Source organism: Tupaia chinensis, unplaced genomic scaffold (assembly GCF_000334495.1).
Source record: "Tupaia chinensis unplaced genomic scaffold, TupChi_1.0 Scaffold143906_1, whole genome shotgun sequence".
NCBI classification, from domain to species: domain Eukaryota; kingdom Metazoa; phylum Chordata; class Mammalia; order Scandentia; family Tupaiidae; genus Tupaia; species Tupaia belangeri.
Genome location: NW_006203757.1, coordinates 378387 through 395016, shown reverse-complemented (window position 1 = coordinate 395016; position 16630 = coordinate 378387). Strand labels below are relative to the sequence as shown.

General features: G+C 40.6%; 1 protein-coding gene across 1 annotated transcript in view; it reads left to right on the top strand.

Annotated features, from left to right (window-relative positions):
* ERC2 (ELKS/RAB6-interacting/CAST family member 2) overlaps positions 1–16630 on the top strand; it is a 604303-nt gene that overhangs the window by 322843 nt on the left and 264830 nt on the right. The window contains exon 6 of the mRNA XM_027767061.1: positions 231–398. Coding sequence (XP_027622862.1) covers positions 231–398 — 168 coding nt within the window. The remainder of the gene's footprint in view (positions 1–230; positions 399–16630) is intronic.

Genomic DNA, 16630 nt, shown 5'->3' with positions numbered 1-16630 from the left:
CGTTTCCGTGCCCTACACTCCCAGTGACCTTTGCAGAACCTCATCTAGACAGACTGTGCGATCGTGTGATTCCCAAGCCTGAGACGGTGTGATTCCTTTTTAAGCATCCTCATAACCTGCCCTGTTGATGAATGATCCCTAGGTATTAAAAATGAACAGAAATCAGGTCATGCCATGTGAAAGATTAGAACTGGTTTCTAACTTCTTGCAATGTTATTGTTGTTTTTCAGATTGATCAGCTGAAGCAGGAACTTTCAAAGAAAGAATCAGAACTTCTCGCCTTACAAACAAAGCTTGAAACGCTTAGCAATCAAAATTCAGATTGCAAGCAACACATTGAAGTGCTTAAAGAGTCGCTTACTGCCAAAGAACAGAGAGCTGCCATCCTTCAGACTGAGGTAAGGCCTCGTCAGGATCTGGACAGCAGAGCTGTTGAGTTGATAGAAAATGCCCTACCTGAACAGCTTTTCTTAGAAGGTTTCTTATTTGGCCCCTAGGGGCCAGATGTATTTTAGAATTCGGGTTTTTATTTTGGGGGGGTGGTTGTGGAAAAGGTGAGGTCTAATGAGTGTCTCATGGATTGTGCAACACTCCCAGTGAAATTGTAGCAACACCCTGTGAAAAAAATAAACTCTCATTCTAAAGTAGATAAATAAGATAAATAAAGATGATATAAGTAGCTTGTTAGCAGGTTTAGGCCAAGTTGTGGCACCAAAGAAATTTGCTTCATACTTGCAGTGCATTTTTATATTCTCTGGAGCTATTTGGATTTTGGAACCACAGATAAGGGATCGGATCTAGAATAATTCCACTTTTTCAGAAATCATAAAATCATTAGAATGTCATTTACTTTTCTTTGCGGGTCACTCTCCTTGACCTAGGGTTTCTTACTAAGCAGTATCCTCAATTTTCAAGATTTTTTTTAGCCCATTGAAGTAAGTGGGTATTTTGTAAGTTTCTTAAAGAAAATGTTGGTTTATTATTCCTTATTTATACTTAGAACATCCTTATTTATACTTAGAACAAGTATTCGTTCCTATTTCTTTGCTTTTCCTCGTTGGGTTACATCTTTGGGTCTGCTAAGAAATACCATAACCTAGTTATTATGTAAATAAAACAGTTGTTAGAGCGGTCATGTTGAAGCTCCCTGATTTGGGGGTTGAGACAGTGTCGTGTAGTATGTGGATTACTTAGGGAGCAGGCAGTCTAACCAGCATGTCTGTTCTCTCTTGGGCTCCTTGAGCCATGTCTTTGCAGGAATATATTTTAGGGTGTGTGGAGAGGTTTGGGTTTGCCTGAGGAGTTAGTGGGGCCATTGATTAGGGTGGTGCACTGGCTGTGCAAGGTACAAGACAGTGTTCAGAGAAGAAAAGAAACATCTGGATTTGATGGGTCTTGGCATGGACCCAACCAGCCCCATATCCTTGTCCATCAGCTAATAGGCCATGTCTGCATTACTTCAAATCAGCATGATCACTTCGGCCTCAATGATGTGTCTATTCCATATTTGAGAAATACCGTATTCAGTTGGGTATAGTTTCATTGTGAATGTGAAGGAATTTTTTTTTGTCTTTGTTGTCATTGGTTTTGTCTTTTTTTTTTTTTTTAAGGCAATAATAATGTAATCTAAATCACACATCGGAAGATGGCTTTTCTCTCCTTTGAGGTGATAACAGTGAATAGTGTCTAGAACTGTGCTAGCCTTGTAGCTACTAGCCCCAGGTTGCTATCTAAATTTAAGTGCATTAAAATTGATTGACATTTAAAATGTCGTTCCTAGTCACGTTAGCCACATTTCAAGTATTCGGTGCCACATGTGGCCGGTGGTCCCACAGCATAGACAGCACAGCACAGACTCTTTCTACCCTCCAGCAACTGGCTAGAGTATGGTCAAAAAACTGTCACCAGTAGACCAGATCTAGCCCTCTGCCTTTCATTGTCAATAGTCTCATTGGAACACAGCCACACCCATTTCCTCTGTGTGCTGTCTTTGACAGCCTTGGTGTTCCAACAGAACGAGAAATTGTGACAGCGACCATAGAGCACCCAAAGCACAAATATTTACTGCTTCCCCTTTTCCAGAAAAAGTTTACCAACCTCTGACATTGTGACTTTGTGGACAGAGGGTCTAGCATAGGAATGCCCAGCTTCCCAGGGGCCCAGAGAATGTCCTAGAGCTCAAAGTTTCTTCACTGTGGTTTTTCACAAAGGAACTGATTATACCAACACTTTGTCTTACGTTGTCAGTAACACCAGGATTACTGATCAAGGTGAGTGCACTTGTGTTGAGTAGGAGAAAATTTGAGAAGCAAGGCAGGTCTGCTTACCCAACTAAGCAGTCAGATTACCCGATGGCTTCTCTGCAGAAGGAAAGAATGAGGAAAGTCAGCTCAGAAAGGCTTTACCCCCCCACCACTTTACACTGACAGGTGCTGTTTTCTTTGGCCCCTTCCACCCCCCTCTTTTTTTTTCTCCTTCCTGTCCTTTACCTCGCTCCAATTAATGTAGTCCAAAGGAGACCTATACATATTTCATGACCAAGACAGTGGCGACATTATGTGGATAGCTGCTGTTCTACGTTCAATAATTAAAATGACCCAATGAGGAGATGGTGCTTTGAAGTAGGAAAAAAATGATTCTCCATGTGCAGAGAAAGTGAGATGAGTGTCTAAAGTCTTCTGCTTTGAAGTTGAGAGTGGGAGATTAATGATTGTATCAGCTGGAAACATCCGAGCAATTTTCTTTTGCCTTTTCTCTTCTTTTAAGATCTCTTTGTATATGGGAACGGAGGAGAAAGGTACCTAATGCAGTCCATCTCTGAGGGGAAGCAATTTAGGTCAAAATAAGCCCTAATTGCTGGATCATAGGCAAATGATTTTCGGCAGCAGGGTAGCCTACTGTAAAGCGATTTCTCTTCTCCTTGGAACAGACAGCACGGGGAAATGAGTCTCTATCCAAAGTGTGTTGGGTGAGAGGGTGCGTATTCAGGAGCTGAGATGTGTTACGATTCATTATGGTCTACAATACAGATCTGAAGTGTAAAGTTAAATGAAAGATGTAGTGCTCATCCTCAGAAAATACCACGTGTGGTAGCTCCTTGCAATTGGATTTCTGAGTCATTCCTGAAAGCTCTTGCCGAAAGGAAAAAGAGCTCTCTCTAGAAGAGTTGTTCTGGTGTCTCTGGACTATCTCTCCATCAGCTGACTTTGACTACTCTTTTAGAATATGGTATAAATGACAGATGCCAATAGCTGAATGGTTCATCTCTGTAAGGAAGGCTTATCCTACCAAGGAATTTGCATTCAGGAGGTCGTAGGATGGAGGGTGAGGTGAGGGGTGGAAGGCAAGTTGTCTGGGTTTGCGGCTCTGTGGCTCTGTTCCTTGGTTGGTTGGTTTTAACTTGTACAGATGCCCAGACGCCCTTTGACATGTGTGTGGTAAATCAATAGAATAATAATCACACACACACACGGATACACCACACGGCTCTTAACATAACATTTTCACTTTTAAAAATAGCTTCAAAGGACCTCAAGGCTAAGTTTCTTATTTTGCTACTTCCCTTGATGCTTCCTGTGTACCAGCCTCTCCCATCCCAACACATGAATCCCACAGCAGTAGAGGTAACAATGAGTTTGCTTTCTGTAGCACCTTGATTTTTCTGGGTTTGAAAAAATGATTACCAACCCTTCCAGAAATTAAGAAGGATAAAGACCTAGCATTTATTCTGTGATCCAAAGTCAAGTCGAATAGAATATACAACATGTAGAGATGTATGGATAGAACACAGCATCCCTCTTTAGTAACAGTGCGATACGGACAAGACTGGAACCTCTCTGAGCTTCCACACTGCAGTCTAGAAAATGGCAGTTGTGCCAGCCTGACACACCTGTGTGGAAAGTCCTCTGACTGAACTGGGTTGTCAGAAAAATCATGACATACGTTTTCTATGCAAAAATACATCCCGACTTTTCTGACAACCCAGCAGGAAAGGGTTGAGGCTATAAACTGTGTTACTATTTTTGCCGTTGTCCTTTTCATTACTCTTGTTTATCGGGGACGTTTGGGCAAGTTGAACCTCAGTTCTCCACTTCTCATCACCTATTCTGTTTTAGTCTCATGGGTGTCTTTTGGTATGTATATTTACAAACCCCAAACTTTCATATTTTACTTTAGTCATTTTTTTTCAAATGACATAGACACATATGTAGAAATAAAGAAATAGGAAAGTGACTATTTTGTTCATGTCTCAAATTAAGACATTTGTTTCCCTGTTTCTGGTAAGGGTGGTTTTCCCCAATGCTGCATGATTGCCAAACTGCCAGGCAACTCTTCTGAATCCTTTTCTCAAAGCTGTATTGTAGACAATGATATAGGATGCTTGTTTTTATGCCAATATCCACTCCAAATAGGTCAGAGAAGGCTCTACTTATTTAAGAGGAAATAGTTAAGAGCATGTTAATCAACAAAGAATGGAAGAGATTTGCATTCACATAGGCAAGGAGCAACATATGAAAGTTAAAGTAATAGTAGCTCCTTAGTAGGGTCCCTCAACTTTTTAAAAAAAATATAATATAATCAATACAGATGAGACTCTCATGCAGTTTGTAGGCCTCCCCCCTCAAAACCCACACAGACACGTACACACTTATATTTATGTACAATAATGTGTGTAATTTCAGGCAGTTTACAGATGCCCTGAAGCATTTCTAAGAACTTCACATTAATGGTCTTTGCCTCATGAACTTCATGCATTTTTTATTTAACATGTTTTTTTGTTTTGTTTTGTTTTAATAGAGTAGAGTTTTAATAGAGCAAATCTTAACACGTGTTAAATCAGAAAGTTGTCCCTGGATTTCTGGACAGTTCCTAACACATAGTTTTTGAGTGCCCTGTGCGCTCCAGATATAATTCCTGCCCTAATTAAGCATTCTGTTGACCATGTGGTTGCATGATAGAGAACTGTTTTGTAGTAGATAAACTCCCAGTGATTTTATTTCCACTGGTCACTAATAATTCTACACAGGGCCGGCTGGTAGAAGGTGCCACAGCTAGATCCCACATGGCTGGCTGTGTGGTTTGAGTCCTGGACTCAGTGGCTTGTGTGTGCCCCAAATTCCTAAAACAGGGAGAGATGGAAAAGAAGGAATTGTGGCGTGACCGTGCCCCATGGTGGGAGGGGCTTTATCATTTTTTTTTCTCGTCATCTCTCTTTGTCTCTTTTCCAGTGAGCACATGTGCCTCTGACAAATTAAAAAGAAATCCACACAGAATCTTAATCAGACTTCTTAATATTTCTTCTTTTGTTTAAAGCAGCTAAGTAAAGGAAAGGAAGGAGGTAGTAAGAGTACGTGTTTAGCGCCTGTGAAAACTGAAGATTGTAAACTATTGAGTGTGTCTATTATTTATACCTCTGACACTGGAAGGCTGATAATGCTAAGGTGATGACCCTCACAATATTAAGCCTTTCTTTTTTTTATTTTTGGAGAAGTTTTTGCTATAGGGCGTGTGTGCTCACCAGACAGGCAGAGATAGGGAGACAGAAGGTGAGAAATCACCGTCCCCCCAGGGGGGATGGCCATGCCACAATCCCTTCTTCTCCATTCTCCTCTTGGGATTTTGAGCACGCACGCACACACACACATGTGCCTGGCGTGAGTTTAAGCTACCCAGTCCAGGACTCGAACTGCAATCAACTACATAGGAGTCCAGCGACATAGCCATTACACCAACTGCTGGTTCTGAAGCTTTTATCTTTTCATTAAAGCTGATCTTCTTGGAGGCCACACTCAACCAATGTGGGTCTCCTTGAGAAAGGGAAGGGGTATTTATAGAGTTATAGATGTTCCACGGGCTTCAGTATTTCAGGAGTTAGTGCATATACTTGGAAAAGCCTCAGCTGGCTATCCTTACACAGACCCTTTCTTCCAATGGTCTAAATCAGTGAGGAGCCGTTTGACAATATTTCACTAAGCGCCTATGATACGCAGTGTTCTCTAGATCCATAATTTGTGTCATGCACAGTACCCATAGTTTGTGCAGCTCAGAATCTTAACTTTTTGAATTTAGTTTTTATGCTCAAATGTGTACTGAGTGTCTTAGGGTGCTATCCTGAGTTCCAGAAACTGTGGCTGTTTTCCACACAGTGCTTAATTTTAAACCTGACTTGCCATCTGTGAAGTTGATAATGTCATTCTTATTTTTAAGATGAGGAAACAGAGACTCAGAGAGGAGGGGAAACTTGCTCAAGGTCACACAGTGGTGAATGACAGTGCCTGAGTTCCTAAGCTGTAATGTCTTAACCACGAATCTAATGCTTCCCATGAGAGTCTCGATGGATGAAGGGCTTCCTTTGTGTTGGGGAGTTGACATGCCCTGTCATATCCAATCACCATGGCAAAGCCTCTGGCAAGGTCTATAGTTTTAACTGATGAGTTCTCTGGATTTTAATAATACTTACTAGACACAACCCTGACTTGGCTAACAAGGGGAATAGAACAAATAATTCTGGGCTTAAATCCTCTTAGTAACATTACGGCTGCAATAACAGTAACACGACTGCGGTAATAATAAAGGGTATTACCCAGCTATAAGAAGGGTGCTATTTTCCAGGAAATTTAGAATCCTAGAATATTAAGAAGAACTGAGTGAGCAGGTAGTGCAGAGGTCAAGGAGACTGGATCCCACATGGTTGACTATGTAGTTTGAGGCTCGAGCCCAGCAGCTTGAAAAACGTGCCAGGCATGTGTGCATGCGTGCCCAGAATCCCAAGAGGAGAATGGATGAGGAGGTGTTTTTACACAGTCATCTTCCTGGGGGATGATCTCTCACTTTCTCTCTCTCTCTGTCTCTCCCCAGTGAGTGTGTGTGCCCTATAGCAAATAAACAGGCACACACAAACATACGAAAAAGAACTTATTGTATAATATTCAGTTTTATTTGTTTGAAGATGTTTTATATATGCATACATATGTATGCTATACATATATTCATATGTATACTGTATGCCTACATACAGTGTGCGTGTACCACACATGTGCCTTACATATGCACACTATGTAAAAGAAACAAAAGTAAAAGAACAGACAAGAGTCTATTCCTGTGTTCTCTCTGTGTTTTGGAGACCCAGGTGACCTTTTCACTTTCTGTGAAACACGCATCTTCTATCTGTAATGTAAAAGGTTAATGTATTTTAACAGAAGTGGCGATGATGGCTTCTTCAGGAGGTTGTGTAAGGTGCTGGGAGAGGAGGAGGTGTGTTCTGAGCTCGTGGCAGCATTTTTCAGTCTCTGAGTCACGGGTGACTCAGTGTGATAACACAACTAGAGAGCAGCCTCGAGCTGTCAGCTTGCAAGGTGAATCATACAAACCAAGCTTTTGACAACGGAGATGGTGTTCCGTGGAGAAAAGGACACGTTTTACACGTTCTCGTCTCTGTTTATTTGCACTGAGATGGGCTCTCTGCCCCACTTTATGGGAAGCTGTACCCTTTGGGCATGAAGATTGCCACGACAAGGGAAGCATCCTGATCTCCAGGGACGGTGGGGACTCGCTAGGTACACTCACGCCAGGCTTTGTTAACTTGTCCAGATACGTGAGGGACTGCTCATTCTTCGAGACCCACATGTTTGGAGTAAAGGAGTCTTTTAAATGGATGGAGTTAATATTTGCTGCAATACCTAAGGTGAGACTGACAAGGAGTGATCCTTTATTTTTACACAATAATGTAGGTTTTCCTTTTCACCTCCTGCCATGGTACGCTGGCAAGAAGTAAAGTCCTTTTTAATCACTTCTGTTGAGCCTACAACTGATAATATTTAAATGTCGTTTCAGAGATGGACTTTGTTTTTTTTTTTTTTTTGGTTTTTTTTTTTTTTGAGGGGTTTTTTCTATAGGGCGTGTGCGCTCTGGAGTAAAGGAGTCTTTTAAATGGATGGAGTTAATATTTGCTGCAATACCTAAGGTGAGACTGACAAGGAGTGATCCTTTATTTTTACACAATAATGTAGGTTTTCCTTTTCACCTCCTGCCATGGTACGCTGGCAAGAAGTAAAGTCCTTTTTAATCACTTCTGTTGAGCCTACAACTGATAATATTTAAATGTCGTTTCAGAGATGGACTTTGTTTTTTTTTTTTTTTTGGTTTTTTATTTTTTTGAGAGGTTTTTGCTATAGGGCGTGTGCGCTCGCCAAAGAGACAGAGAGAGACACAGAGACAGAAAGCGAGAAATCACCTCTCGGGGGGATGGTCACACCACAATCCCTTCTCCTCCATTCTCCTCTCGGGATCTTGGGCATGCACGCACACACACCCGGCGTGAGTTTACACTACCGGGTCCAGGACTCGAACCACAGTCGACCACATGGGAGTCCAGCGACATAGCCATTACGCTAACTGCTGTTCTCAAGATAGAATATTTTTTTAAATGCCCTTCATCATCACTGCAGTTAAAATTGAGGCACTTTTCAAAAAAGTTAGTGGCGCACAACAAAACCACTCTTGTCAGAGTGTCAAATGACGGTAGTGCCATTGGGGGGTACATCCTCTCCCTCTCAGGACCTTCCAGGAATGTCTTTAGGATGAATACATTAGGAGTCCTGGTGAAAAAATATACAAAACACAGCCTGGGTGTCATTTATATTTTTCCACTCTAATCCCATTGTTGCTTTCACATTTTAAAATGTTTTTATTTGACGGGGAAAGGCATCATTTGAAATTTTTATTGATAACATACTTAACTGTGAGAAAAAGACATAAACGTGGAAAGTAGTAACTATCATGGTGGCCACCGTTGGGAGGTCTGCAAAATGGTTTATTACCAGTAGAAAGAAAGAAAAAAAAAAAGATGTAGGGAACCACAGTTGTTACAGGGGTCACCACCTCTGCTACGCGCATTTTATTTTATTTTATTTTTTTCTTTCCATTTGAAAGCACGGATGAGGGCAGTGCCAAACTACACACTTTGCCCTCCCCTCTTGTCTGTGGGCTTTGTTTTGATTCTCTCCTTATTAATGATGTGACAACTTTGGGGTCACATAAAAATGATTCAGGGTCAGACGTTGTAAGCCTCAGCGTGCCGAAAATGCCCCCCCCATCTAGCTAGGGAAGGAATTTCTAAAGAGGGCCGCGTTGACTTTGCAAGCTTTTTAGCTGTTTTGCAGATTTCAGCGAACAGGGTGAGCTCTGCTAGGCGGCCGTGGACTCTTGCTTTCTTACAGACAGGCTCGTGGTGGGGGAATGCAAATGTGATGGCGGGGAGCATCTTTCGTTTATAATAAAAGCTCTGTGTGGCGATTTCTAGACACTTCCAGGATAGTAGGTAGTTACAGACATCCTTTTGTTCCACAGGTTAAGAGTCCCCTACTTGTGTTTTTATTGTCCCGGCTCTCCGAGAATGCCTTATTTAACACCTTGTTAGGATAAAATTGCTTTTGACTTCATAAACACAGGTGTTCCGTTCGGATCTTAATGAACTGTGAAATAGGTAGATGTCTAGAAGGAAATTCTATAAATCGTGAACATGGCTCTGTCAGCACACTAAATGGATTAGGAAAATTCATTGTCTGCCCGGTAACTGAATACCAGTGCAATGTGTGTACACGAATTAGTCCTGAAAAGCCAATAAAACGGAGGAAGAAAGTCGAGTCTCGAAGATGTTGATTGTGCGGCTTCCTCCACCACAGATGAATGTTGGTGCAGAAGGTCTTGGACATCAGAATGGCTATTCAGAGAAAAGCCGAGGAGGGAGACATGTGAGCAGACAACACAGAATTTATAGAGTAAAACCACAAACACCTTATTTTCCATTGTACTAAAATAATGATATTTTACAGTACTCTTTTTGTATGTAATTCTGCTTTCAATTTTATATTGTTACTGCAACTCAAATCTCATTAGGAGCGTTCCAACAAAAATCCTGTTTTAATCAAAAACTTTCCAAGCCTTAGCCTCTTGTCAACGTATTTTGAGTAACTTCTTTTTCTAGTGAAAGAATTTGGCCCTTCTTTTCGGGCTTATTGGAATGTTATTTGGCCTGTGTGGCCAAACATGTAATCAAGATAGCGGAATCATTTAAATGTCTACATGAAACCCTTTCATAATCTGCATCTATTGTTTCAGGGTACGCGATACGGAGTGAGAGCCGTATATTTTCTTTGAAAGCATGAGATTGTTTGTACTTTTGTTTGGCTATGCTTCTATTTTTAAAAGGCATTGTCTATAATCTATTAAGCTGCGTCTGGGAGTGACAATATCCAATTAGCCAATTGTCGAGAAAATACATGACCGCGTTTAAGTGTTCCTTACTGGCAAACGCTTTGCAGGACAGAAAGAATGTCTTTCTGTCATGTCTGTGGGAAGCTGCCTTGCCACTTTAAAAAGGAGATGACAGAATTTAGGAGGAGGGAACTCCGACAAAACTCTCACTGACCCCCAAGCTCACATTCTTTACTATTTTTTTAAAATGAGTTTTATGGAAAACAGAATTTATTAAGTACTTCCATTCACTTTTTCCCCCCCTTTGCGGGGTACCATTTGGAAATAACCAGTCGGCACTGTGGTTACGTTCTCCTGACACTGAATGTACGTTTGTAATGCTAACCTCCATCTCTGGAAAAAGGCTCACATTTGCCGCTTTATGTGTGTTTACACAGCAAGCCAAAATGTAAAGAGTGAAGTTAAATTGGAGGACTTCTGCAAGGAAGCATATTTTACCCATTTGCATATGAGCTCTTTGTCTTTTAAATCGAATGCAGAATTTATTAATTCGATAAAGAATATTTATTCCATACAGACATATAATTCCCTCTTTTTGTTTGATTTTTTTGAAAAAAGGAAAAAGAAATACAATTTGAGGTAGTAAATTGTATAGAGAACAGGATCATTTTTAACCTTAGATATTGGATTTTATTACAGTCATCTCTATCTTGAAGTCTATGAAATTTATCTCATTGCATTTAGTTTTAAAAATCTTCCAATGTAGGTGATTTCTTAAATCTTTGCAACTAACTTAGAGCAATGTTTTGCTCCTCAAATACGACTTGGCAGTTGTTCATTTGAAACTGGACAGAGGGGAATTCTGTCGTTAAGATCTGGCCAAATGGGACGGAAAAGAGAAGCTCTCTGCCCTGTCTTACTGGTGTGACTCCTGAGCCCCACAAGCAAGGTCAGGGAGGGTCACATCTGTCCTGGGTGATGACCACCTTTGGCAGCTCTTCTGAGACTGGTACAGGAAGAAGGGAAGGTGTGACCAGGAGGGGACACAAAAGTGCTTAGGACTGCCAGAGAGACTTTGTTGTCCCTGAACAAGTGACTTGAGGATTTGTCAACGCTTCAGCTTCACTCTCATCCAAAGTCAGAAAGTACCTTTGGGTAGAGAAACGGATTAACTTAAAAGATTTAAGTGGGAACTCTTAAACTATGTTTATACTTTCCTGTGCTTGTGTGTGTGTGTGTGTGTGTGTGTGTGTGTGTGTGTGTGTGAGAGAGAGAGAGAGAGAGAGAGAGAGAGAGGATTGACTGAGAAATTGGAGATCGTAAATGTATATGTATACTTGTATATATTTGCATAGGTTTTTTTTTAAATGATGGAAAAACCATAAAGCGAATAAACAAAAGTTACTGGGAGCAATAGGTTGGTGTGGACAGACTTATTTGAACTTAGACTTATTTTGATATATTGTACCTTGTTTTGTAGATTTGATGTTGGAACCATGTAAATGTTTTACATAACTATGAAGCAAAAGTAAGCCATAAAAGGAAATCGGTAACAAGTGAAAAGGAAAATGAAACAAATGTATTTGTGTTATCTCAGTGGTAGTATAACCACACAGAGAAGATACATTCTAACTGACTTTGAAACAGTACTGAGAGTGTATATCTCTTGTGGAATATCATCCAGGACAAAAAGAAGTGTAAAAATTCTCAAATTTTTGAGTCTTTTTTTTTATTGATTGTGATGTGGGTATTGTTATTTTAAGACAGGCATGTGTGAAGGGTGAGTTAAAACAAATGCGTGTTTCTGCTGGCATCATTAAGAGCTTGGGTTTTTGCATGGGACAAAGAAAGTACTTATATAATATTAATGAAGTTGAGTGAAAATGCTGTAGTCCTAGATTTAAATTGGAGTATGAATATGGACTTATGTATTTCATGCTTAAAAACAAATAGGTATATGTTTTATATACATTAACATATGCACATATGTACACACATATATACACACAGATATACCCATGTGTATATATGTATTTGTGTGTGAATATTTGTGTATGTGTGTATATATATATATACATGGTAAATAAAATATATATCCTAGTTATTCTCTGAAAAGCCCTAGAAATCAGGATCAGTCTGGCAGCAGTGAGTATTCCTAGTGTCACATCATACCATTTTCCCACTAAGGCTTTGTGTAGAAATGGTTGTGATCTTTGAGACAGGAAATCACTCCTAGAATGTCTCTATGTCAGAAAGCAGGGACAGGGACCAGCAGCTGGCATAATGGCTATGTCGCTGGACTTCCATGTAGTCCACTGCAGTTTGAGTCCTGGACCCAGCAGCTTAAACTCATGCCTGGTGCGTGTGCTTACATGCCCAAGATCCCAAGAGGAGAATGGAAGAGAAGGGATTGCGGCGTGGCTATCCCTCCAGGGGGCTATTTCTCACTTTCTGTCTCTCTGTCTCTGTCTTTCTGGTGAGTGCATGCGCCTTATAGCAAAAACCTCTCGAAAAGAAAAAGAAATAAATAAAAAGAAGGCAGGGACAATATCAAATACTGAGAGAGCATATCTCAGGAGGGATGGCCAGGCTGCAGTCCCTTCTCTTCTAGTCTCCTCTTGGGATTTTGGGCACCCATGCACATGGGCCCAGTATGTTTTTCAAGCTGCTGAAATTCTCAACTGGCCAGAGAATTTGAGCATCAGTAACATATTAAACATGCTTGTGGCTATGACTTCAGAGTAACTTTTTTTTTTTTTAACTTGTGTATTTCTTTGAAACTAACCCATTATTTTTGAAACTGATCAATAAAGGGGAATGACTGAGCACCCATCCTAACTGTCTTATATCAATTGTACCTTGGAGTAATCAAGGCAAAGATTCTCTCTACAGAAGTTTTCTAGCTAATCCATGAAGAAGGAATGATAGATTATCACCATTTTGTGACCTCTCATGAATTAACAGACCTAAGGGTTGAGTCTCAGTGGATTCACATCAGATATTATGTGCCTCTTGATAGAACTGTGTTCTTTTGCCAATGACACCATCTTGCTAGAAAATCAAGCCTGAGCGAGTGAGTGTGTGTGTGTGTGTGTGTGTGTGTGTGTGTGTGGTCTCATGATCCTCCTAACTCAGCTTCTCAAGTAGCTGGAACTGCAGGCACATGCCACTGAGCATGGCTTTTGAGGGAAGGTTGGAGAATGAACCTGGGCATTCACATGACCTCAGCCTGCCAACCAGGAACATCTAGTGCGTGCTGCCACACCCAGGCCAAACCTGAATGTTTCTGGAATGCTTTCAATGCCACCAATAGCAACATTCTAGACAGAGGATTTGACAAGCAACCCGATAGAGATGCCATGAGCATGCTCCCTACCATGAGAACTCTAGTAGGACAAGTGACTCTATTTTTTTTTATTTTTATTTTTTGGGAGGTTTTTGCTACAGGGTGCATACGTGCATGTGCCAGAAAGACAGAGAGAGACAGAGAGACAGAAAGTGAGAAATCACTGCCCTCCCCCCCCCCCCCCCCCGCGGGGGAGACACCCACGTGCATCCCCCGCCCCTGGGGGGAATGACCACGCTGCAATCCCTTCTCCTCCATTCTCCTCTTGGGATCTTGGGCACACATGCACACATGCCCTGTGTGTGTTTACGCCACTGGGTCTGGGACTCAAACTGCAGTCGACTACATGGGAGTCCGGCGATATAGCCATTATGCCAACTGCTGGTCCCGCTGTTGTTGTTTAATTTGCCAGAGGGCATGTGCATTTTCCAGAGATAGAAAAAGGGAACAGAGAAAGCATATCTCAGGAGGGATGGCCAGGCTGCAGTCCCTTCTCTTCTAGTCTCCTCTTGGGATTTTGGGCACCCATGCACATGGGCCCAGTATGTTTTTCACGCTGCTGAGTCTTAAACCACATAGTCAGCCATGTGGAATCCACCCACACCAACCACTGCCCCACCAGCTGGCCCAGATGTGATTTCTTAAAAAATAGAAGTTTTCAAAGAAAAACAAAGGAAAAGAGAGAACCTGTAGATCAAAAGGACTTAAAGAAACATACCATACCAATCGATCGTGATGTATGAGCTGTGTTTGGATACTGGTTCAGATAGAGAAAGGTAAGCTCATGAGTCAACTGAAGAGATGTAAAGATTAACTGGTGATATTAAGGGATCAATGGTAAATTTTGCTAAGGTGTGACGATATGAATGTTTTTAAAATAAGTACTCATCTTTTTTTTTTTTATTCTTCCTATGTAATAAAGCTATGTTGTAAGTCACATTTTTGCATTTTTACAAAATTTAAAAACATTTTTCTGTCTGTCCAATGTTTTCTCTTTTTGCACTTCATACCCACCCTCCACCACCCACTCTCTACCAACCACCTTTCCCCCACCCTACAGTTATAGCATCCACATCCATCCTTTCTATCATCACATCATCAGATCTCCCAACCTCTGCCATAGTCCCTCAGTACCAATTAAATGGAGATATACAATGTGCATCTTTCAAAGTCTGGCTCACTTCACTCAAGATTAAGTCTTCTAGATTCATCCATTTTGAATCAGACAATAGAATCTCATTGTTTATTATAGCTATGTAATATTCCATAGTGTGTATGTGCCACAATTTTTCAACCCAGTCATCAGCTTTTAGACACTTACATTGGTTCCATGTTTTAGCAATTGTGAAGTACTTATCTTTTAAAGATATATACTAAAATAATCATAGATAAAATGATACAATGTTTGTGCTTTTAAAAAAATAATCAAGAGTGGAGAGAGTGGGGTCATAGGTGACACAAGAGTAAGCATGAGTAGTCACATGTTGAAGTTGGGAAATGGGTACATGGAGTTCATTATATTATTTTCTTAACTTTTGAGATGTTTGATATGTATATAAGAAATCATTTGGTATAATATAAAAATAAATGAGTCAGTTGCCTGCCTGGGCTCTTTGAATTTGATTTCCAGTGACATGAATAAGCCACAAGAAGTCTCCCACCTACCTTAAGACTTTATGTCCTCATTTATACAGATGTTGTTGCTGGTAGATTATTCCAAACATGACGGTGACCATAAAGATGATTTCAGACCTTTTATTGAATCAACTAAAAAAGCACACGTTCAGAAGGGAAAATGGTTATTTGAACTTTTTGCAGCTCTCCGAAGTCTTTGTTTTTATGAGGGGGTAATTTGGATATAAAAGACTTAGAAGAAAGCATGGGGAAATCTGATAGGGAAGTCAAATCAGTTGGACTTTTTATGTCGAAGCTTTTGGAAATCTTTTTCCATCTCTCCAGCCGCTGTAAGACCGCAGCTGGTTGATGTCAGCGACCTGCAGACAACTCACTCCCTTTAGTTGGGGTCAGTACTCGATAATGCCCCTGGAAACGGCTGAGGCTTCCAGGCCCAGACATGACGGCCACACGATGTTTGCTCAACATCATTTCTTTTACCCACAGTGGTGGGTGTTAGTGACTAGGGGATCTCATTTCTATCTTACTCTCAGTTCAGAAATATAGAACACTTTTTTTTTTTTGGCCTGCTTAGATTCTTTCATTAATCTCACAATCTAGGTGTTTTCTGATAAGTAAAACATTAAGTCCGACTCAAGGAATCCCAAATATTACTCTTACATATTTTAGAAACAGAGAAAGTATATAAAAGATGAAACATGAGTCATCAGACCTCGTGAATGTTATTTCCTTTTGTTCTTTCCCCATGCTGAAGCACGTGGAAAGCGAGTTTGTCCGAGTATGCCAGTGTGTGTTTTGTAAATGGAGTTTATCTAAATCCCAGTCTAGAAGAAGTAAGCCAATTTTCTCTATTCTTTCTCTAGAAAGTGAATGTCAAAGCAATACCATATGTTGGATGAAATACAATAAAGCTAAGATCATTATCACGCTATCTTAATGTATTGTAGAGTAGATTTGCAAACAGAAAAAGATGCTGTTTAATTTATGTAAGATTTGAAAGAGAATGAAGATGTAGGCAATTTGAAAGTATTTCTTTTGTTCAGTCATCAAGTGTGTATAGATAAGTTCCTGGCAAGCTCATTTCTCAGTCTTGCCTTTGTTTTTGGACATAGTTTTCATTTCCATTTTCTGCAACATCTTTAGTTTCTGACAGTCTATTGGTGCTTATCACCTCTCCATGCTACGCTCTTTATCACTTCGTCTGCTGTGTTCTAGCTCAGTGCTGAACACTGGGTTTCCAGCATGGGTCTCTAAATGGACTCTTTAAGTGTCTTGAGGATAAAGCCATCATGTCTTATATGCTTTCTCTTTCTGCCATGTGTATGTTTACTCAGGTTTTTTGTTTGTTTGTTTTTCTCTTCAGTTATTAGAGATACGGGGTTAGGTCAAAGAACCTTTTTAAGATTGGATAATAGTTTGGAGCCCAGGAAGACC